General features: G+C 36.9%; 1 protein-coding gene across 1 annotated transcript; it reads left to right on the top strand.

Moving 5' to 3' along the window:
* Positions 1-7,823: 7,823 nt before the first annotated feature.
* On the top strand, positions 7,824-10,781 carry LOC143605143 (beta-glucuronosyltransferase GlcAT14B-like). The gene is made up of 4 exons (XM_077081370.1): positions 7,824-8,497; positions 9,198-9,273; positions 9,357-9,472; positions 10,255-10,781. The coding sequence occupies exons 1-4, from the start codon at positions 7,885-7,887 to the stop codon at positions 10,764-10,766; spliced, it is 1,317 nt and encodes a 438-aa protein (XP_076937485.1). The 5' UTR covers positions 7,824-7,884; the 3' UTR covers positions 10,767-10,781.
* The last annotated feature ends 13,937 nt before the right edge of the window (positions 10,782-24,718 follow it).

Genomic DNA, 24,718 nt, shown 5'->3' on the forward strand with positions numbered 1-24,718 from the left:
ATAACATAAAATTTATGAATTGGGCCTCCCATAAGTGTTTCATGACATTTTATTCCAATTAATTAACGAATTATCATGATAAGGGACTTGGATCGCCCTATGAGCACTCTATGGCATTTTAAATGGTTCAACTAAATAATGAATTAACGAAATCAAATACGAGTAGTTGAAGCATTTCGTGAACTACCACGGATGATAATGCTCCAACAAAACTTCATAATCAAAACGAATTGAGAAAATGGATGGCTAGAGTGTCCATGGTTTGCCATGGGTTTTCACCCGATTAAACATTTTAAAATAATAATATATAATAATTAGAATTTCCGAATTTAACCACGAAATCACCATGAATTCGGTTTGATAATTTAGGGAATGTAACTGTCACATTGGTTACGTTGACCATTTAAAGTCCGGATGGTATGACGTATGCTCCGCTTTGGCCTATTGGTTTGAATACTATGTTTTAGATCCTCCAAGAAAGGAATATCATCTTTCCTTTGATTCTCGGAATCTTTATGGCAAGGCCCGACTTATAGTATTCTCCCCCTTCCAGTTACTACAAGAACTTGTCTTACCCCTTTGCCTTTAGAAGAAGTAAAAATAAAAATCATGCCCGTAATTAAATCAAATAAAAAGAAATCTAGTGTTTTTATATAAAATTCAAGAGAGAAAATATTTTGAGAGTGAGGCGTAGCCTCAAAGTTTGTGTGTGCGTGTAGATGATTAAATAATTTACAAATAAAACCAAACCAATTAATGTAAAAACAACTTGTCTTTTTATTTATAACCTAAAGCCCATTCTATGCGATCTTCAACCTTCATTTCAAACCATATAATTACCTGCAATATGCGTATAAATGTAAAAATAAATGTAAAAAGTGGTGATTGTATGGAAATATGAGGAAATTGAACGGTGTTGTTATGCACCTAAACTTACACGCAAAACCGTCAAACGGCGTAGTTTTAGTTAAAAACAATTAAAAATTTAATTAACTTTTATTATTTATTCCTTGTTTAACCTAGTTAGATCCATGACATTTGTAATGTATCGACACCAAACAATCAGCTGCCGTGCCATAGAACTAATATTGTAAATGAAAAAAACTAAAACTTTAATTATCATATAATTAAATATCGAATATGTGAGAACCCCACGTAATGCATTTTCTTTTTTGTTTTTTATATTGATTTGGGAATTTTCATTTGTTTCTATGTTTTGATTTCGAAAATTAAGAAGCAGATGTTAAATATGGAGAAATTAACAATAAAATAGAATAAAAATAAGTTTTAATTGGATTTCATAAAGTGCTAATTCGATTTCCGGTAAAAGAAAATTTCAATAAAGATATTTTTCATCTCTATATGATTAATCCATTCCTAATGAAGAAGTAAGTGTATACATGATCAATAATAGGGATTTAATTAGCGATCTAGGTTTAATGGAGACAAAATAGGTAAATTAAAAGATTGAATGTATTTCTTAGTTAGATTTATTCCAAACTACGTTATTTTGATGGTTTTGTGTGTTGATGTACGAAAATATATGTAATAAAACGCGGTTCGCAACTAAGCTTTAAAACCAAGCAACCTAACCTAGTTTACACAATCGGCAAATTTAACGGTCGTGCGTAGCAAAGAGTGAGGAAGTCCGGATATCGAACTCAAAGATACGTGAGGTACCTCAGACACTAAACCCTAACTAAGCACTGCCTTATAAAAATATTTAACTTTGATTTTATTATTTTAATTAATTTAAACTAATTTAACTAACTTACTTAACTTAACGAAACTAACGAGAAAACTTAACGGCACTAACGGAGCCCTCAGATATGATGAAAGGGAACCACCTATGTAAGGAATCTTAATGACTATCAACGACGCTCGGGTGACACAAACACATGAAACTGGGTTCTAAAGATGATCTAACAAGATAATGATAAGGGAAAAATAAGTCCCTACGGTCAGATTTACTAAAGACCCCTAAAAATGTTCAGAAAGAAGGATAAAACACGGTTGATTTTCTAAGTACCCTAAATCACAATCTCCTCTAAGGCTCGTAATCCTAACAAACCTAGGGAATAATTCATGTAAAGATAAAATTACACGGGGTTTAATTAATATAATTCAGCTAACTAAATCGATTAGACCAAAGAGGTAAACCAACTCCTAATATCTTGGTCCAACTAAAAGGAGATGAACTACTGAGATAAACAACCTTAAGCAATCAAACCTTATGGTAACGTCTACCACAAACAACCGAAAACACAAAGTAATTAGTCTAACATGCAATCCTAAACCAAACCCAAAACTAGTTCATGCAAAGATAAAATTACATGAGGTTTAATTAATATAATGTTGAACAAACTAAGTGGTATTAATAGAATAAAATCATAATAATATGAACTTGACAATAGGAAATCAATCATATGTTCGTTAATCAACCCAAAAAAATCGTCAACACATCGCCAATCAACCAAACTAGGTAGTTCAAATAGGTTTAGCAACTCATACTAATTATAAGCCAATGTCTAAAACTCAAACCCAAACAATAAACGAACCCATTAGCGCTCCAAAGCGTTGTCTTCTGCCCTTTTGCAGCTGTTAAAAAAAACCTTCTGCCTTTGTTCGATCCCCCTATTCACGGCAGCCTCCAACTTCAATTTATACTGTCTTCCAAAAACCCTCCCAATTGCCGACAACAAACTCCATTCTAAAACACCTGGGCCCCCTTTTTTTTCCTTTAGTTTTTTACACAGCCACTAAGCCCATATCATAGAACTTTAATTTATATGTGTACATTACAATGCAAACAAACATGCATTATTAGTTTCCAACCTTGATTATATGTAAACTAAACTTTAAGTTCAGAGAATAATATATCAAAGTTGTTTGAAGTTTCAACAAATGCACACCATACATCGTCTCATCACTAGCAACAATAACTATTATATTTCATGACATGAGCATCAACCATTGATAATTATCGTATTAGTTCCCAAAAAATTGACAACAAATATATATATATATATATATATATAGGGGAGAGATTTTTTGAGAACCATGTTGAGTTTTAAGAACTTAAGAACTCAATCATAGGCCACACATTTAATTAAATGAAATGGAATATGTGGTTGAGATTAAATCTGACAAAAAAGTCAAAGTAGGAGAGAGAATAAAGATATAAGTGGTTACACTAACTTTTACGTCCGTTACACATGTGTAAAAAGTCGACTCAGTACGTAAAAAATTATGTAATTTTTTTACGAGTATGTAACATACATATATTACGCATGCGTAAAAAAAAATTCGAAAAAAAAAACCGTTACACTGAGTTCTTTCGAGTTCTTAAAACTCAAATGGTTCTCATTTGAAATCTCCCACATATATATATATACTAGATTTTATCCCCCGTATTACGGGGGTTGTTTACATTATTCGTTTTTAATATTTATTTATGTATATTTGTATTTTAATTTTATTTATTGTAAGAAAGTTAATAATTAATATACTTGAGGTTTGATGATAAAATGGTTTCACAAATAAATGATATGTTATAATAAACAATTTTCTTTATTATAAAATTGTTTCTTAACTATAAATAATATCTTTTTTTTAAATAAAATAGGATATTAAGTTTTAGTATATCCCTATTTTATAGGATTTTCATATCAAATATTTGATGAGATTAATTTTTTAATATAGTGAGATGTTATAACCCGTTTAAGAGCTATCTGGGTTTGCTGAGAGCTTTACCCGTGAATTCGGGTCAAATGCGTGAGAAATCTTTATTTACAAATAAAGCAATCTGGTGGCTTGAAAGAATGGTTGTTTTACATTTTTTGTTTTTTAATATTTATTTTTTGGATTTTAATTTTCTTTATTGTAAGAAATTTAATAATATACTAAGGTTTGATGATAAAATAGACTCATAAATAAATGATATGATATAACCCATTTAAAAGCTATCTGGAGTTTGTGACTCATGACCCGTTTATGCTTTTTACTATAAAATTGTTTATTAATTATAAATAATATCTTTTTCTTTTCAAATTGGATATTAAATTTTTGTATATCCCTATTTTATAGAATTTTCATATCAAATAATTGGTAAGGTTAATTTTTAATTTAATGAGATGTTATAACCCGTTTAAGAGCTATTTGGTTTTGGTAAGACCCATACCCATGAATTTGGGTTAAATCAATGAGAGACCTCCATTTAAAAATTAAGCAATCTGGTGGCTTCCATAAAAAGGGGGAGCGACCACATCGCGACACGTAGGATTTTAGGGTCTTCGTTTATATATATATATATATATATATATATATATATATATATATATATATATATATATATATATATATATGGTAAAGATAACATATAAATAGAAAAAGTGTGCGAAGCGTACGAACTAGAACAAAATTGGAGGCGGTGGTATTTTTGTAAATAAGTGGAAATCATGTTTGTAGTGTAATTTAATTGCTCTATACAGTTTACGAATAGAGTAATTATAGTTTACAAATAGTGTAATTTTATTACTTTGTTTGTAACTATATAGAGTAATTTTAGTAGTCTACTTGTTTCAACTAGAGTAATTATTTTATTAGTAGAGTAATTATTGAATCTGCTTCTTCTTCTTTCTCAAATTGTCTGCTTCAAAAATCTGTAACTACAAATCGATTGGCAAATCACACACTTTCTTGTTTCAATATGCCATAAAAAGTTTCAAATCAACGAAATCGTAAACATATATCTTCTTATTCCTCTCTAACATCATCATAATAATCCGGTCTTGCCGGAGACATAGGGATTTAACTTCCGATTGGAACGATACATCGGCTTTGGTGGTCAACAACCGCCAATTAGATCAAGTATGTTGCAGCAGAAAACGATGGCGATGTTGCCACCAGAGTTAAAGTCTCGCCGGATTTGTCGCAGTTGCAGATACGAGAGAAGTGGTTGGTGTCGGCGGCTAGGAAACGGAGCCTTGGTTGAAGGAAAGGTGGCGGAGGTTGGCGGTGGAATGATTGGAGTCTGGTGATTTTGTGGTGGATGAGGAAGAAGATGGAGATGGGATCTGGTGGTTGACTGAGGAAGAAGATGGAGATGTGGTGTGGTGGTTTTGTTCAGTTTGTATGTTTAGTACGGATTTTTTATTTGTATTTGATCCATCTCCTATATAGGATAACCCTCGCTATATATAATATATATTTGTATATTTGTTCAGTTTATATGTTTAGTACGGATTTTTTATTTGTATTTGATCCATCTCCTATATATGATAACCCTCCCCTATATATATATATATATATATATAGGGGTGGGTTCTAGTGAAAACTCCTTTTAAAGAGAAAACTTAAAAATTCCTATAAACTTCTAAAAAACTATTTTTAACTTTTAAAAAATTTTTTTTTTGAAGTTTCTTTTTTTTTCCCATTATTCTTATATGTTGTTATTGGTTTTTTTTTTAAAAAAAAAACAACCTGTCGGTAACTTCGTAGGTATAATACGCATGTGTAATAATATGCATTGCATATATGCAAAAGTGTTTGTATTGTATAGAATACAACACTATTGCACATATTTGGTACACACCATTATATATATGCAATATAAGACTAATACACACATTGAATACACATTAGTACCTATGTGTAATACAACATTAATGCACATGTGCACCACATCGATTTTTATTTTATTATTATTTTTTTTCATATAATATAACACTACTACACATATACAATACACAAAGATTGAATATATGTAATAAAACACTATTAAACTCAAAAATACATAGTAATACACATGTGTAATACAACGGTATCGCACAGTAATACGTATGTGCATTACAGCGGTTTTTTTTATTTTTTTTATATTTTTCGAGTGAAATATAAGAATAATGGTTAAAACAGAATTTTGAAAATATTTTTTATTTTTTATTAAAAATAATTCTTTAGGAGTTTTTAAATTTTCTCTCTAAAGATGAGTTTTCTCTTGATCATCTCCCTATATATATATAGGGGAGGGTTATCCTAAAAATAAGTAGTTTCCTCGGAAGACTACAAATAAATCATAATCATTGGATCATGTTAATTAATAGTTGAGATTTAAAATTACCAAAAACCGACATAGTTTTCTAGAATTACTCTTTCAACATTATAACCGACATAGTTTCCTAAACTTGTTCTTTCACCATAGATTTTAGTGCAAGATGTCAAAACTATTACTTCTTATCATTTATAGGAAACTCCTTATTTTTATTTGAACAATTTTCTATATATATATAGTTTGTTTGAAGTTTCAATTTTGAGTCTCGATTTTAGTAAAAATACTCTATTTTAGCTCGTTTACTCTTGAGACCATTAAAAAACAAATATGAACTAATCATGAGTATTTTTCAATAAAAACCAACTCAAAACTAATTCAAAGTGTATGAAATATTATTATATTGATATAGATATCATGACTTGCAAACTTAGATGCATAACATCACCGCACTCATTTTCACCTGTTCTAAAACCCAAGGTGTAGTTTTGGATAAGTAGAAAAAAACCTTTTAGAAAACAAAAGTCACAAAGCACAATGTAAGAGTCATTAGTCAATTTCAACACCTTAATCTACAAGTTAACTCCAATTTTCTATTCCAACTTGTATGTTACTCCATGCTTATGTTCAACTCCAAACATCTTTACAAATGTCTTTCTCCACTTGACCCCCCATTTACAAATATTATTATATTGATATAGATATCATGACTTGCAAACTTAGATGCATAACATCACCGCACTCATTTTCACCTGTTCTAAAACCCAAGGTGTAGTTTTGGATAAGTAGAAAAAAACCTTTTAGAAAACAAAAGTCACAAAGCACAATGTAAGAGTCATTAGTCAATTTCAACACCTTAATCTACAAGTTAACTCCAATTTTCTATTCCAACTTGTATGTTACTCCATGCTTATGTTCAACTCCAAACATCTTTACAAATGTCTTTCTCCACTTGACCCCCCATTTACAAATATTATTATATTGATATAGATATCATGACTTGCAAACTTAGATGCATAACATCACCGCACTCATTTTCACCTGTTCTAAAACCCAAGGTGTAGTTTTGGATAAGTAGAAAAAAACCTTTTAGAAAACAAAAGTCACAAAGCACAATGTAAGAGTCATTAGTCAATTTCAACACCTTAATCTACAAGTTAACTCCAATTTTCTATTCCAACTTGTATGTTACTCCATGCTTATGTTCAACTCCAAACATCTTTACAAATGTCTTTCTCCACTTGACCCCCCATTTACAAATATTATTATATTGATATAGATATCATGACTTGCAAACTTAGATGCATAACATCACCGCACTCATTTTCACCTGTTCTAAAACCCAAGGTGTAGTTTTGGATAAGTAGAAAAAAACCTTTTAGAAAACAAAAGTCACAAAGCACAATGTAAGAGTCATTAGTCAATTTCAACACCTTAATCTACAAGTTAACTCCAATTTTCTATTCCAACTTGTATGTTACTCCATGCTTATGTTCAACTCCAAACATCTTTACAAATGTCTTTCTCCACTTGACCTCAATCTAAGCAATCACTCTCCGTTCAACTGCAGTGCAAACCCCCACCCTCCTATTTATTTATGCCCTAATTATATTATAACATTTTTCATCTTTGCTTCTTCAACCCAACAAGCATGTCTGATTTTCACCATTAATCAAGAAACCCATGTCCGAAAGTCAACTCATTTCTTCACAAAAGGTTCAGTTTCTTGATTTTCTTCAATAAAGTTTCCATCTTTACTAGCACCTGGGTCTCTTTGATTTGGGGATATTCCAGGGTTTCATGTAAAAATTGAATCTTTAATCTAATCGAAGCCCTAGATGTCGATTTTCGGCAAGAATTTCAAGAAACATTATTCTGGAAGGGCGTATAATAATGATCGCAAGTGGATAATCCCCTTTTTTGTGAGTTTGGTTGTATGGATTACCCTAATTTCAGCTGCAATTTTTGGGTTTTATTCATCATCATCATCATCATCATTGCCAACATACAACCTTAATTTCGACATGGCCGCGAAATCGGATGATTCGGGCGGGTTGTTTGTGGAGATGAATATAGGGAAAGCTAGTGAGTTTCCTAAAGAAAAAGCCCCTAGATTAGCTTACCTTATTTCCGGTACCAAGGGGGATAGTAAGAGGATGATGAGAACTTTGCAGGCTGTATATCATCCCAGAAATCAGTACATTTTGCATATGGATCTTGAGGCCCCGCCTCGTGAACGATTGGAGCTAACGATGGCGGTTAAGAGTGACCAAACCTTTGCTGAAGTTGAGAATGTTAGAGTGATGGCTCAATCGAATTTGGTGACTTATAAAGGTCCCACTATGATTGCAACAACCCTTCAAGCGATTGCTATTTTGTTGAAGGAGAGTTTGAATTGGGATTGGTTTATTAATCTTAGTGCTTCGGATTATCCGCTCGTGACACAAGATGGTGAGTTTGATTTTGTTTAATTGTTACTTTCTTGGTTCAATATTATTCGACTCGTTATTTAACAATTAACTAAAGTTAAGACGTAATACCTGATATGGGTGGTACTAGTTTTAAAATGCACGCATCACATGATGTGGTCTGATGTGATGTGACACCTTGGACCGTTGATTGCAATGAGCATAGCATGAGTCTTTTGAATCTGACCGAACAAATCTGACCATCGATTGAACAATTTGTTTGAGTATTCGAACAAATTAGACAATTGATTTTACAAATCTTACCGTATATGATGAGAATCCTATTTTTTTAGTGTTTTTTAACTAGTCTTTTAGTTTTTTCAATCACATTAGGGACTTATAGGCTAAGTAGAAGGATTATGAGATAGTGATTAAACTAATGATTAAATTTACCCTTTCTTGTTTAGATGTCGAGTTAAAATTTTCTCTTTTCTTGATAAGTGTATGTCAAGCTTATCTATTTCTATTACCTAATTCACTTATTTTCATTATTACATATAAGTTTACAGTAATGATTTTGAGTTGTAAGATTCCTTTATTTATCTTTGTGGAGGATTAACTTTAGGAACCCGACAGATATTCAGCTAATAACATTGGATAACTCCTGAATTATGATCAATATTTGTTATTGTACATGTTTTACATAACCTTTTAATACGTCTTTCATGTATTGGATTTTGCAGATTTGCTTCATGTTTTCTCTAATTTGTCAAGAACTCTTAACTTCATAGAACACACTAAGCTTACAGGATGGAAATTGTAAGTCAATACCTGATATGTTTTTAGTTTTGGTAACACAAGTAAAACAATTAATGTTAATTTTTTAAATGCATGCTTTGTAGGAACCAAAGGGCGAAACCAATTATTGTTGACCCGGGTCTTTATTTATCCAAGAAATCGGACCTGGCAATCACTTCACAGCGTAGATCTCTTCCTACTTCCTTTAATTTATTCACTGGTAATGTTCAGTTTTTATTTTGACTTTTTAAGTCAAACTGACTAGTTGATAAGTTAAAAATCGACGGGCGTTTTTTTTAAAGTTTCTCTATAATAACTTCACATTCTTGAAACTCTAGGACAGTTAAAGAGAGAAATGTTAAAGACAATTTGGATTATAATAGCCTTATCAATCTTGAACTCTAAAAGTAGTTTGGTTGACTTTCAACATAAAAAGATAATTTCATAATTCATATACTCCCTCAAAACATGATATTAAATCATATTTACGCAACAAAAGATCATAAATATTAGATATATGTATTTCCAACTTTATGGCATTTATACTCTTCTTTTAACACTAGCATTAACATATGAAAGTTTGCAGTGTATGGAGAAAGAGAAGGGTATAATGGACATATAGGAAATTGTATATATTTAAATAGGTAAATATGTTTTAAGTTTTTGAATGGGCATGTTTGATTTTAAGTATAAAGGTCAAAGCATAGGTCAAAAGTCAAAGCAGGGAATTGCTTCCTCTATATTTTCAAAGCAAACAATGAGTTATTCTGCTTACTTTGACTTTTTAGGTCAAACTAACCATTTTAAACTTCAAAATCGACAAGGCTATTCGAATTGCAAATAATATTTCGATAACCACAATTCAACCTCATATAATCAAATAAACAATAGCTACTGAAAACTTTCATTACAATAACCATTTCAATTTCTAATTCCAGCAGTAGTTTGTTTGACACTAATTTATTGAAAGAATTATTTTTCATAAACGTTAAACGCTCACAGGCTCGGCATGGGTCATGCTCACGCGACCTTTTGTGGAATATTGCATATGGGGATACGATAACTTCCCTCGAACAATATTAATGTACTACACAAATTTCGTCTCGTCACCCGAAGGCTATTTTCACACCATTATTTGCAACACAAACGAGTTCGCTAAAACCGCGATAAGCCACGATCTTCACTACATCGCGTGGGATTCACCCCCAAAACAACACCCGCGTTATTTGACCATCAAAGACTTTGAAAAAATGATTAATAGTAGCGCCCCGTTTGCTAGGAAGTTTCCAAAGGATGATGTGGTTCTAGACAAGATTGATAAAGAGATTTTGGGCCGGACCCATCGGTTCAGTCAAGGTGCATGGTGTGTTGGTGGGTCCGACCATGGTTCGGATCCTTGTGTGGTTCGTGGTGATGATTCGGTTTTTAGGCCTGGACCAGGTGCGGATAGGTTGAGTGGACTGTTTGCACAACTTTTGGCGGATGAGTTTAAGAACAAAACTTGTCATTTGTGAATGTTTGTTTGGTTGTCGGAGATAACAAAAAAGTGAGTTGAGATTTTGCACAAGTGTACATTGGTTTCATAGATCAAAAGTTGATGTTTTTTTTTTCCTTTTAGATAAACTATAAAAGTTTCAAGTTGTAAATTTGAAAAAAATCAGTTCAAGCGTCTATTGATAGAATTTTCTTTTTTGGTTAAATTGTGCTAGTTTTTTTATCAAGACACATTGGCCTGAACACCCAATCCAAATTATTGGTGAGGCTTCAGATTTTCTGATTTTACTTAAAAAAAGTTTTAAACCCTAAACTGAAAATGGTAACATTAGTAGCAAAATATTGAAGTAAACAATGATATAAGACCATTTCAATTTCCGTACTTCATTTTCAATGTTTGTCTAGGAACAAGAAATGGCATGTTCAAATTGAAGATAGAAAAGATCATCAGACCCTTTGAGAAATGATAATCCAACATAAATAAGAAAAACACATAAAATTTTAACAATTGAGTGTTGACGCAGATGCCGTGCTCTAATAAAAAACAAGTATTTCATAATAAAAAACAAGTATTTATGAAGCTTAAACACCTATAACTAGTACGGGTAAGTGACGTGAGGTCGAAGACTCACTCAAAAATAAACCAAACACAACTAAATAGATAGCAGTAAGTGGGTGTTGAACATAAGGAGTTTATGGAATATGTGTTAAATAAGTAGCTTAACAGTTAAACTAATAGAAAAGTAAATGACACAAAGTGATCTTCAAGTTGATTTTGATTTGATTGTTTGAACTAAAATAAACTAGCAAATAAGTTGTAACGATTGATTAAATAAGTATTCCTCTTGAAGTTTGGGTTATTATGCAACACTCTTGTTAAAGTTCAATGGATAAACCATAATATCTCGGTTTTGTGTAAATATAATTGTTTATGATTAATCACGAACTAAGTACTCAGATTCCTACGCAAGGTTGTTATTTGGTAATCAATTAATAATTTTAACCCTAATTCCTTCCACTAAATCTCAATTGTCAACGACACCAAGAACGTATAGATTGAAATTAGGTTTAAACGATATGAACAATTTACAAACAATCACAATAACATCATGATTATACTAACATAAACAATTAGTCAATCAATCCAAGTTCAAGAACAATTAACATAAAGTGTTTTGTAAATAACCTTACATCCAAGAGAAACACCACAAGATTAGCCACTCATGGTTTAATGGATCATCATCACATCAATTCTCTTAATCATATGAATCAAAAATACAAAACAATGTTTACCAACACCCAAGATAATGATTTTGTCTCCAAAACTCGCCCACAAGTCGTCCCAATTGAAAAGATAGATGAAACGACTTGATAAACAAGAATAAAGTGGCAATCACGGGCCAGACCGTGGGCCACGGTCCATTCTACGGCCTTCATTGTGCCCACGGTACGGTAGGTTCTGGTGGTTTTGTTCCAGTTGAACCGTGGTCCGCGGTGTGTATTGTGGGCTACGGTGGAGCTTGTTCCCATTTTCTTGTTTTCTTCATAATTTTATCGTTCCAACTCCGTTTTCTTTTCCGTTTACGCCTAGGTTCTCGTAACGTCATCCTTTAACTCCTCAAACCTGCAATCACCCGAGTAACAGTAGTTATCCACTTCCACCAAATTTAGTTAATTTAACAACTATACTTCTATCCGTTAACTCGATTAACATCCTTCTAACGAATCACTCGTCACATCCCCACACTTACTTGTTACTTGCCCCCAAGCAACACTTAAAACCACAATTGCTTTCAAAACACAACCACCAAACAAACCACAAGCCCGGCTCAGTCAAGGTCCCAAATCATACCCTATTCCCTCATTATTAGAGGTTTAGTATCACTTAATATTATATTAAAATATAAAATTCTAGTCAACCTCAACATGCTTTCGGTTTTTACCCACACATAACACACCATTACTTATTAACCCTCTTATCGGTGATCGTTCCAACTATTCCAATAATACTCAATTCTTCTCGCATACGCTTGTACCACCATCAAATCTCCACCTATACATGCTTTAACACAAATGCAAATCAAGAGGTCTTAATTTGGTTATAATGGGGCTAGGTGTAAAGGTATAAAATGGGAATATTGAAAGTGCCTCAAGTGATCCAATCCGGTTTGTTACATCAAAACTAATTAAACAATAAAATAAACTACCATATGCACTACCAACTTGTATGACAAACTCGATACACATTACTTTGGATATTGAATCCCAATATTTTCCTTCTTATATATATATATATATATATATATATATATATATATATATATATATATATATTTCATTTTTTTTAACTACATAAACTTGCACATAAACATGAAATCTACCACTCTCTATTGATTACAATCAAAACAAATACAATTACAAAGAAAAACCTACCAAGCCGAATCGTCTCACAACATACATCGTGGTTGATTAAATGAAAAGAGTAAGTCCAAATAAGTTTTCTAAAGGAACCAACCCCCGCCCTTCTCATTGATTTCATGTGAATCATCAACACCTTCCAAAGGAATCCTCGATAAGTGGTCCGCCACCACATTTTCACACCCCTTTTTATCGCGGATCTCTAAATCGAACTCTTGTAATAGTAAGACCCAACGAATCAACCAGGGTTTTGCATCTTTCTTCTCCATGAGGTAACGAACCGCACTATGATCCGAATAGACCATAAACTTACTTACCCATATGTATGACTGAAACTTATCCAAGGCATACACCACGGCAAGTAATTCTTTTTCGGTAGTGGCGTAGTTCAATTGTGCCTCGGATAACGTTTTGCTTGCATAGTAAATTACCACCGGCTTCTTATCAATTATTTGACCCAAACTACTCCAATAGTGGTGTCACTAGCATCACATATAATTTCAAATGGCTTCGTCCAATCCGGCGGTTGCAAAATCAATGCTTGCACTAATTTTTCCTTCAAAACATCAAACGTTTGCAAACACTAATTAGTAAATTCAAATGCAACATCTTTTAATAACAAATTGCATAAAGGTTTAGTAATCACACTAAAACCTTTATTAAACCGCCGTAAAACCCGGCATGACCCAAAAAAGACCTTACCCCTTTTACATTTTTCGGTGGTGGTAATAAACAAATAACCTTAATTTTTTGCTTTATCCACCTCCATTCCCCAACTTGAATGTCACGCCCTCAAATTCCACTAACGGAGTTTTACCGTCAGAGGGTGTGAACTAACAGGATCGGAATCATTAGTTATAATCAAATCATAAAAACGTTTAAATGAAATTAAGTGCGGAAGCGTAAAAACCAAAAGACAAAAGTTGCGTCACGCAGGACGACTTAAAAACCCAAGTAATAATAGTTAAAAACATGTTTGCATATCAGAATGTTCAAAAACCATGCATGATCCTATACCGCGCGCCCGCCTCGGCTACCTGAGAATAACATACTAGAAGTGTCAACACAAGGTTGGTGAGTTCACAAGTTTATATAAAATAAAGCGTTTAGCGTTTGCGTTCAGCGTTTTGAGTTCAGCATTTTGCGTTAAGCGTTTTGCGTTACCAGATAGTGTTAAATCAATTATATATCGATAGGTAGCTAGCCTATACAACAAGTATTACTAAGTGTTCGACACCGAAGCTGACTGTTTATCAAGTGCCTTGTCACCAGGTCATCCAGACCATGGTACGTGTTAGCCAAAATTATACCCGCTCGACCTCCAGTCGAGTTTAGCGTTGGGTGGGGTTTGTCAAACCCAGTAGTACTACTCAACAGTGACTCGCTATTCCAAATATTAACCGGTTCGATGTGTAGGACTTCAAATGTTTCGTTTGCCACTTAGCCTTTACAAGTGATATATAATTAACTAACAAAATCTTAAATGCGTTTATCGGAGTATGTTATCTCCCCAAGTGAAAAGCGTTTAAAACAGTTTAAAAGGGGTAAGTGAAACTCACTGTTTGCAAAGAATTCCAAAAAATAAATCACCAAAGGATGCGCGTCACAGAAAAACTCTCTCTAGCGTTCTAAAACAACAAAGAGATTTTTCTAAGTGTTGGAACTATTATCGAGTCTCTAGACTCGGCACATAATACCTATGCACACAATATGTTTCGTGTTTCGTTTGTGAATCGTGTGTGACTTTAACAAGTACATTTGTGATACACTACATGTGTGAGCAATTATTTACGTGTCATGTATTAATAATGTACACCACTAGCAATTACTCTCCGTGAGGGCAATTTGGTCAACACATAACAATTAACTAGCAATTATTCCCCGCAAGGGCAATTTGGTCAAAACACGACAATTAATTAGAAATCATTCCCCTCAAGGGCAATTTGGTCAAAACACGACAATTAATTAGCAATCATTCCCTTCAAGGGCGATTTGGTCAAAACACGACAATTAATTAGCAAATACCACGTTTCATGCAACTTTTACAAAATTCAGCAACTAGTTTCTTAACGACAGAATTCTATTTGTAAAACTAGTCTATTCCACCGATCATAGCATCTAAATTAATTTACCAAAAATCATCACAAAATCGTATATGTATTAGGTTTCCAGAAAATATTTTATTTTATTTTTATTCCACATATATTTCTCACAATGATCGATTTACCACAGCAAACTCACAATAGTCGAATTTATGCGCAACAGAATGTTATTTCAAATTCCCGTTAAATGAAAAATCCAACAAGTGCAAGACCACTTGGGTTAGGTTCCTAACTCAACAAGTCAACTTCCAGAAGTGGAACCAACCCAATTGGTCTCGTAGTTCATGAGATATAACATTTACAAAACAACCTAACAGCAGGTCTAACAACTCAGCTGTGCACAACATTTTTGTAAAATCATAAAGGTTAACTTATACACGTCCAAAAATTGTAAATTTATATTCTCTAGAAACTAGACTCAACCTAGTTTACTGTAGTATCAATAATCTCAACCAATTTTCACATTTACACCCAGATACAGTCAATTGAACATCAACAACACAATCTGTCCAGAAACTGTTTGCAACAAAACTCAACATATTAACCATCTATGGATCATAATCCGTTCATATAACACTCTAAACACTATAACCACTATCCATGTATATCAATTACACAAAACATACATGGTTAGGGTTTTATTTGATCTCAAAATCAAAGACACAACAATTAACATGTAACAATATCAATTCTAGTTATCAAATCATCATCAATACACCATCAAATCAAACAAAATCATATGAACACAATAACATATAGAAATCAGACCTAGGGTTTATAATTAACCCATTGAAAATCGAAAATTAAGCGTAGAGGATGCATAGGATAGTTTTTTATACCTTCCTAGCACCTTAATCTTCAATCAAAAGCTTGAAAGATTGCTTGTATGTGTGTGTGTGTGAATGGCGATCGCAAGAGAGGGGGAGGGGGGGCTGGCCGATCGGTCTAGTGAGGGAAAGAGGGAGATTAGGGTTTTAGGTTTATTATTATTAATAATAATAACATGTTACATCTAGGTCCCTCCACTTTCAAATGTTACTTTTCTAACTTAGTTAACTAGTTCTAGCACATTGAGTTTACGTTTATAACAATGTTATCACATAACACATAAGTCTAACACATAATCATCACATAATTATTGTTATGACGTTTTTCGTTTTTTCACCAATCGTTTGCGTCAACTCGTTTGCGTTTCGGTGCAAATCCCGAAAGACTACACATGTAGTAAGTGTTAAGCGTGATTTAAACCCTAGTTTAAATGTAATGAGGTGTGCGTTATAGATTCGGTAATCTTTAAGTTTGAATTGACGGAGTTGAGTTAACGGAGTTAACCTGAAATTGACGATTGTCACATCATTCCCATGTTAAAGAATTTTCGTCCCGAAAATTTGGGTCAAGTCGTGATGAGTGTCTGAAAAAGTAAGAAAAATTTTCAGTTTGTCATATCATCCCCTAGTAGAAAGAAATTTCGTCCCGAAATTTAATTCATACCTCCGGTGATTTCTGACGGTTTGACGGGTTTCGCGGTTTCCGGTGTTTGGTCAGCCCTTCAAAAAGGTGAGGATACTTTTTCATCATTTGATCCTCGCGTTCCCACGTGAACTCCGGTCCACGTCTCGAGTTCCAACGAACCTTAACAATTGGAATTTTTCTATGCTTGAGTGTTTTGGTTTCCCAATCCAAAACTTCAACTGGTTCTTCAATGAAGCGTAGCTGTTCATCAACTTGCAGTTCGTCCAAAGGGACTACTTGGGTTTCATCGGATAGGCATTTCTTCAAATTTGATACGTGAAAAACATTGTGTACACTGCTGAGTTCCGCTGGTAAGTCCAGTCGGTACGCCACCGGACCAACGCGTTCCGTTATCCGGTAAGGACCAACATATCGTGGGTTGAGTTTGTTTCGCTTTCCAAAGCGAACCACACCTTTCCAAGGTGAGACTTTGAGTAACACTTGATCGTTCACTTGAAATTCGAGGGGTTTTCGGCGCTTGTCGGCGTAACTCTTTTGGCGATCTCATGCTGCTGCCATGCGGTTTCGGATTTGAACAATATTTTCCGAAGTTTCGAGTACTAGTTCTGGACCAGTGATTTGGCTGTCACCCACCTCTGCCCAGCAGAGAGGTGATCGACACTTCCGTCCATACAGTCTTCAAACGGCGCTGCTTTAATACTTGCGTGGTAGCTGTTATTATACGAAAACTCTACCAAAGGTAAGTAAGGTTCCCAACTTTTTCCGAAATCCAACACGCAGGCACGCAACATGTCCTCCAAGGTCTGAATAGTTCGTTCACTTTGCCCATCCGTCTGAGGATGGTATGCTGTGCTCATATCCAGACGGGCGCCTAGTGCGCTCTGTAGCGACTTCCAAAAGTGCGAAGTGAAACGGGAATCTCGATCAGAAATGATTGAGACAGGCACTCCGTGTCTAGACACTACTTCCTTCATGTAAACGCGAGTCAATCTTTCCATTTTATCCGATTCCTTAATCGCTAAGAAGTGTGCAGACTTAGTCAACCGGTCAACGATCACCCAGATGGTATCGCATCCCGTCGGTGTTTTAGGTAATCCCGTGATAAAATCCATTGAAATGTGTTCCCATTTCCTCATTGGAAGTTCCGGTTGCTGTAGCAGGCCAGATGGTTTCTGGTATTCTACCTTGACTCTGGCACAAGTCAAGCATTTGCTCACGTAGGTGGCAATGTCGGCTTTCATATTTGGCCACCAGTAAAGTGCCTTTAAGTCATGGCACATTTTATCTGAGCCAGGGTGGATAGAATATCGGGACTTGTGAGCTTCGTCCATCACTAGAGTTCTCAACTCTCCGTATCGTGGAACCCAAATCCGGTTCTCAAAATATCGGACCCCGTCCGATTTGGTTTCAAGTTGCTTGTTCATGCCCCGTATGAGTTCTGATGGAAGATTATCATCTTTCAAAGCTTCGAGTTGGGCATCGCGAATCTGATCGGGTAAGCTGGCATGAATCGTGAGTTGCAATGCTCGCACTCGTCTGGGTTTATCTGTTTCTTTTCTGCTGAGAGCGTCGGCCACTACATTGGCCTTGCCAGGGTGGTACTTGATGGCACAATCATAATCTTTAAGCAGCTCGACCCAACGACGCTATCGCATGTTCAGCTCCTTCTGATCGTAGATATGCTGGAGACTCTTGTGGTCGGTGTAAATGGTAAACTTGGTACCGTACAAGTAATGCCTCCATATCTTAAGGGCAAACACCACAGCTCCGAGTTCCAAATCATGGGTCGTGTAGTTCTTCTCGTGAATCCGTAGTTGTCGAGAGGCATAAGTTATAACCCTCTCGAGTTGCATCAGCACACAACCGAGACCTTGTATCGATGCGTCACAATGTACCTCAAAATTCTCCGTTCCCTCGGGTAGGGCTAGAATAGGGGCGCTACTGTGACATCTGCCCGATCCGACCCGACCCAGGTACCCGTTTATCTGACCCGATCTCTTTCTTTTATGATTTAATATTTATTTATACTTATATTTTACTTTTAATAATAATAATATATTTTCCTTCCCGCCTCTTTCTCTCTTTTTCTTTCCGCCGTCCCGTCCCTCCTCTCTTTCCGCCTTCTTTTCCCTCTTGTCGCCGTCTCGCCCTTACGCCTTGTTTCCCTCTTTCTTCTAACTCTTTGCTTGTCCTTTGTTCCTTCCCGCCTAAGGTTGTCTGCGCAGCTCCACGCGCCAGACTCCTTACAAGGAATCCTGCGTGAAGACCACCTGTTTCAGCGATACGCGAGACGAACACTTCTCGCAGCGCGCTAAGAATTGTAATTCTTCTCGCAGCGCGCTAAGAACGGTAGTTCTTCCCGCGACGCGCTAAGGATTTGTAGTTCTTCTCGCAGCGCGCTAAGAATCGTAGTTCATCCCTCGACGCGCGAAGAATTATAGTTCTTCCCGCGGCGCGCTAAGAAATGTGATTCTTCCCGCGGCGCGCTTAGAAATGTAGTTCTTTCCGCGACGCGTTAAGGATGGTTCTGTCTGCCTTCGCGCTCGCGCTCTCTTGACCTTCTATGTCTGCCTTCGCGCTCGAGCTTTCTCGCGCTGAACCCTTTGAGTTTTCTTCTGTTTAAATCTAGCCGTTTGCTTTTGTGTTGTCTTATCTTTTGTGCTGTTGACCTAATCTGCTTTATGTCTGAAAAGTTACTTTCGGCGCAGCATGCGCACCAACCCCATTGGTTGGCAGAAAAAGTGACTGACATTATCTTTTGAGATCTGCTTTTTCCATGCTTGACCAGTACCTTTATCTGAACCGCCCATGCTTTTTACTGTTCCCTGTCAGCCTTTTTCTCTTTTTCCCTGCTGCCATATCTTTTGATATCTTTTACTTGCTTTTGATATCTTTTGTTATCTTTTGTTTTGTCTTGTTTTGTTTGTCTTGGAATCTTTTCCCCTTTTTCTGGATTCATGTCTCCTAGGGTTTCTCTATAAATAATAGTATTATTTTTCCTAACACTACACACACAAACACTTAATTTAACCTCCTCCTTGCTCTCTCTGCCGCCTCCCTCTCTGCCTTCGTCTTCCTTTCTATTCTGCCCTGCTTTTCCGGTAATATATACTTATTAATTATGCTAACTTATAATCAAGACATTAAAACAAATCGTTAAAACAATAATCTTTAATTATAGGTTAACCTTGCTTGTTTGGTTCTTGCTTTACCTATCTTCACATCGTTTATCAAGTGAGTAATCTCGTACCTAATCCCTTTTATTTTTTTATGATTTGGGATGTTCATGTGTTCATACAAACTTAGAGTCTTAAATTGTTTATGAACTTTAGTCGCGCAGTATCCCATGTGTTGAGGACGTAGACTTGGCTGTTTATTTGTATGTGTGGATCATTAACCGTCTTGTCGGTCTATTCCGCAGTTCTCATGGTACCATTAGATGAACACGGGAGAACTATCGTTTATGATTTTCTCTTTTGTTTACACATGCACAGTTTGTCTTGTTTGTGAGCTCAATTGTGAGCACTGGCAGTCTATGAATCTTAGAGTTGGTCCCGATCAGATTACACCCCTGTTGAAAACCAGACATACACATGTTGCGCGCAGATTTATTGTTATCTATATATTAACTATTAAACTTGATTTCTCACCAACACGCAAGTGTTTGACGTTTTATTTTAACACATGTTCAGGTTTGCTGTAGCTGTTTTGGAGCTCGAGATAACCTAGGAAGTTTTCTTTATTTTGGACCTAGATTAAAATGTATCAAGACAAGTTATTGCTGTTCGAATATTTTGAGTTATAATATATTGATTTATGTTGCTTTGTTATCTTCTGTCTACTTTGCGTGTGCGCGAATGAATGTATTTATTAAATATTGACACCCAATAGTGTCACGAGTAATGAAACAATATGTGGCGCCCCGATGTATAATCCGCCTTTGGTCGGGGTGTTACAGATTGGTATCAGAGCTCGTTGACTTTAGGATAGGTGGTTAGACGTAACGGCCTAGAATACCTAAGAGTCCCTTCTCGCGCATGAGAGAAATCTTATGTTTGCGCGCTTATTGTTAATTACTCGTTATTTATGAATATGCACGCGCTTGCGCTGTATATGATTTTATGATTTATTTCGCGATATTTCGACTTTTGCTGAATTTCGATTTTTATTGATTTTTCTTGCATATTCGTTTGTTGGGATTTGAAAATCCGAAAAGTCATGGTGATGCATGAATAGTTGATTTTCAATTTCCATTTACGATTATGTTCTGAGGTTGGAGACTTGAAAAGTCATGGTGATACATGAATCGTCAATCTCCAATACTCGTTTACTCGTATATTTTAAATTGGGAATTCGGAAAGTCATGGTGATACATGAATTGTCGATTCTTGATTCGAATTTGTTACCTTTATTAAGTCTGCATCTAGGGTCATTTATTTTACTTTAACTTTTGACAGTAACTGACTCCGCGAAACCAAGCTTTTCGAGGTTATACTTTGCGCTATAACCAAGATATTAACTAAAATTAAAACTTTTATAGAATGCCTCCGCTATCAGCTCGCCATCTCAAGAAGAAAGAAGCCGCGCGCAGACGCTCGCAGCAACGTTCCCAGGAAATGGCCGCCGCAATAGCCCAAGCTTTGAGCCAAAACAATACCAACACCTCTGGTTACAACATTAAGTCCTTTAACGCGGGTAACCCTCCAAAGTTCACAGGTCTTGAAGGAGCCACCGTGATGCTCCAGTGGCTTGAGAAAATAGAAAACACTTTCCTCCACACCCAATGCCCCTCAGACAGACGAACCCTATATGCTTCCAGTGTCCTGGAATCTAGAGCGCTTACATGGTGGAATGGAGTAGCTCATGCGCGTGGCGCAGAAGCTGCTTCCAGCATGCTCTGGGAGGAATTTAAGGATCTCTTGACGCGAGAATTCTGCCCTCCCAACGAAGTTAAGCGCCTGGAGGAGGAATTTTGGAACTTGAAGCAATACAGCGGTGAAGCGCGCGAGTACGCGACGCGCTTCCATGAACTAAGCCTGCTGGTCCCTCACCTTGTTACCCCTTCACGCCGAGCAATCGAGAAATTCCTTGGGGGTCTCCCCATGGAAATTCAAGATTCTGTATGGGCCAGAAACCCAGTAACCCTCCCTGACGCTATTGAGTTGGCCGCTGTGCTCAGCGACAACCATGTCAGAGCAGGAACCTTGTTCCTGCGGGGAACAGAAAAGACCAAACCCACCAAGACTGCCCCTGAACCAACAGAAACCAAACCTGAACCCTCAAACCGTAACAACCTCAAGCGCAGGCGCAAGGCCTATGCGCTTACCAACCCGCCCATTGTCCAGCAACCCATCTACCAACCTCCAGTTTACGCGCCTAACCCTCTGTCAGCCTACCCAACACCTCCTGTAGCCCACAACTATGCCTTAACCAATCCAGCACTCCCTGCCCCGCCAACTAAGAAACCTTACACAGGAAACCACCCCTTTTGCCCAACCTGTAGACTCCACCACCCACCTCAAGTCCCATGTCGACTTTGTACCCGATGTGGCCGCGCTGGTCACCTTGCAGAAAACTGTAGAGTCCTTCCCGCCAATCCAATTGCGCCAACACCACCCGTCTACCCGCAGAACCCACAACCAACCTACCAAAACCCACGACCCAGATCGTGCTTTAACTGCGGTGATCCCAGTCATTTCCGGAACGCGTGCCCAATACTACAAGTTCAGATTACGCAAGCGAATCCGGTGAACCAGATTTCAAACCAAGTAACGCGCGGACGAGCTTTTAACATAACCGCGCACCAAGCGCAAGCGAATAATGACGTAGTTAATGGTACATTTTTGCTTAACGGATTTTATGCTTCTGTACTTTTTGATACTGGCGCCGATCGAAGTTTTATCTCTCGCGCCTTCGAGCAGAAGCTTGCGCGACCGCGCAACGACTTAAAAGAAAATTTTTCAGTTGAATTGGCTAATGGTGAAACTGTTTTAATTAACTCCGTGATTAAAGATTGCACGCTTAACCTTAACGAAAACGATTTTCTGATCGACCTCATCCCCATGCCTCTTAGGAGTTTTGATATTATCATTGGTATGGACTGGCTTTCGAAGAATCGCGCCGAAGTTATTTGTGCCAAGAAGATGATTCGCATACCTCGAGAAAATGGTGATCTTCATATCTACGGCGAAAAACCCTCCCGCGGTCTTAAGCTTATGTCTTGCGCCGAAGCCCAAAGGCTTATGCGGAAGAAGTGTGTTGCATTCTTAGCCCATGTGGTCAAACCTGCTGAAGAAAAGAAGCTTCGCGATATCCCTGTTGTGCGTGATTTCCCTGAAGTTTTTCCTGATGATCTTCCTGGTATCCCTCCCGCTCGGGAAGTCGAGTTTCGTATTGATCTTGTCCCTGGTGCTTCCCCTGTAGCTAAATCTCCTTACCGTCTTGCGCCCGCTGAGATGCAAGAATTGGCAAGTCAACTTCAAGAGTTGACTGCTAAAGGATTCATTCGCCCTAGCTCTTCGCCCTGGGGTGCTCCGGTGTTGTTCGTTAAAAAGAAAGATGGATCGTTTCGCATGTGTATTGATTACCGCGAGTTGAACAAACTCACCATTAAGAACCGGTATCCCTTACCACGTATTGACGACCTCTTTGATCAACTCCAAGGTGCCTCTTGTTTCTCGAAGATTGATCTCCGCTCTGGCTATCACCAGTTGCGCATCCGCGATGAAGATATTCCCAAGACTGCTTTTCGAACTCGTTATGGCCATTTTGAATTCTTGGTCATGTCCTTCGGTTTAACCAACGCACCCGCCGTTTTCATGGATCTAATGAATCGGGTGTGTAGGCCTTTCTTGGATAAATTCGTGATTGTGTTTATCGATGACGTTCTGATTTATTCTAAGACCAAGGCCGAGCATGAGCAACATCTTCGGTTGGTGTTGCAAAAGCTTCGAACCGAGCAGCTTTATGCTAAGCTCTCCAAGTGTGAATTTTGGTCGGATGAAGTACAGTTTCTTGGCCATGTTGTGAACAAGATGGGTATTCATGTCGACCCATCCAAAATTGAAGCAATAGAGAACTGGATTACGCCATCCACTCCTACCGAAATCCGTTCCTTTCTGGGCTTAGCTGGTTACTACCGGCGATTTATTTCGAACTTCTCAAAGATCGCTTTGCCTTTAACAGCTCTAACGCACAAAGGTAAACCGTATATTTGGGGCTCGAAGCAAGAAGAAGCCTTTCTGACGCTCAAGCGTCTGTTGTGTGAAGCTCCTGTTCTTGCGCTACCTGAGGGTAATGATGATTTTGTCGTGTATTGCGATGCATCCAACCAAGGTCTCGGTTGTGTTCTTATGCAACGAGGCAAGGTTATCGCTTACGCATCAAGGCAACTCAAGGTTCATGAAAAGAATTATACAACTCACGACCTCGAACTTGGTGCAGTTGTATTTGCCTTGAAGATCTGGAGACACTACCTCTATGGTACTAAGTGTATCCTCTACACTGACCATAAAAGCCTTCAGCATATCTTTGATCAGAAGGAACTCAACATGAGGCAACGCCGATGGAACGAACTCATCAGCGATTACGATTGTGAGATCCGGTATCATCCTGGTAAGGCTAATGTGGTAGCCGACGCGCTCAGCCGAAAACCCTGCCAACTTAACTGTATCTTGCCGCGCACCCAGCTTCACTTCGCGCCGATTCAAAGCAACCTTGAATCGCGTATTCGTGACGCGCAGCGCGCATCCATCAGTAATGGTAACCTTCGCGCCGAGTTAGCGTGTGGCGCGGAAGCGCTCTTTGTCCCTAATCTGAGTGGAATTCTCTGCTATCTTAATCGCATCTGGATTCCCTTTGATGAGAATCTTCGCGCTGATATCCTGAGTGAAGCACACAAATCTCGATATTCCGTTCATCCTGGCGCTGATAAGATGTACAAGGATTTGCGCATTACTTATTGGTGGCCCGGTATGAAA

This window comes from Bidens hawaiensis, unplaced genomic scaffold (genome assembly GCF_021521415.1).
Source record: "Bidens hawaiensis isolate Kalapana, Puna unplaced genomic scaffold, B.hawaiensis_p1.1 tig00068199_1, whole genome shotgun sequence".
Taxonomy (NCBI): Eukaryota; Viridiplantae; Streptophyta; class Magnoliopsida; order Asterales; family Asteraceae; genus Bidens; species Bidens hawaiensis.

Bases quoted from the DNA above. Each gene is read 5' to 3' on its own strand.
- LOC143605143 (XM_077081370.1), top strand. From the start codon at position 7,885: ATGTCGATTTTCGGCAAGAATTTCAAGAAACATTATTCTGGAAGGGCG. The intron at 8,498-9,197 runs GTGAGTTTGATT...TGGATTTTGCAG, and splicing joins TCCGCTCGTGACACAAGATG to ATTTGCTTCATGTTTTCTCT. The intron at 9,473-10,254 runs GTAATGTTCAGT...AAACGCTCACAG, and splicing joins TTCCTTTAATTTATTCACTG to GCTCGGCATGGGTCATGCTC.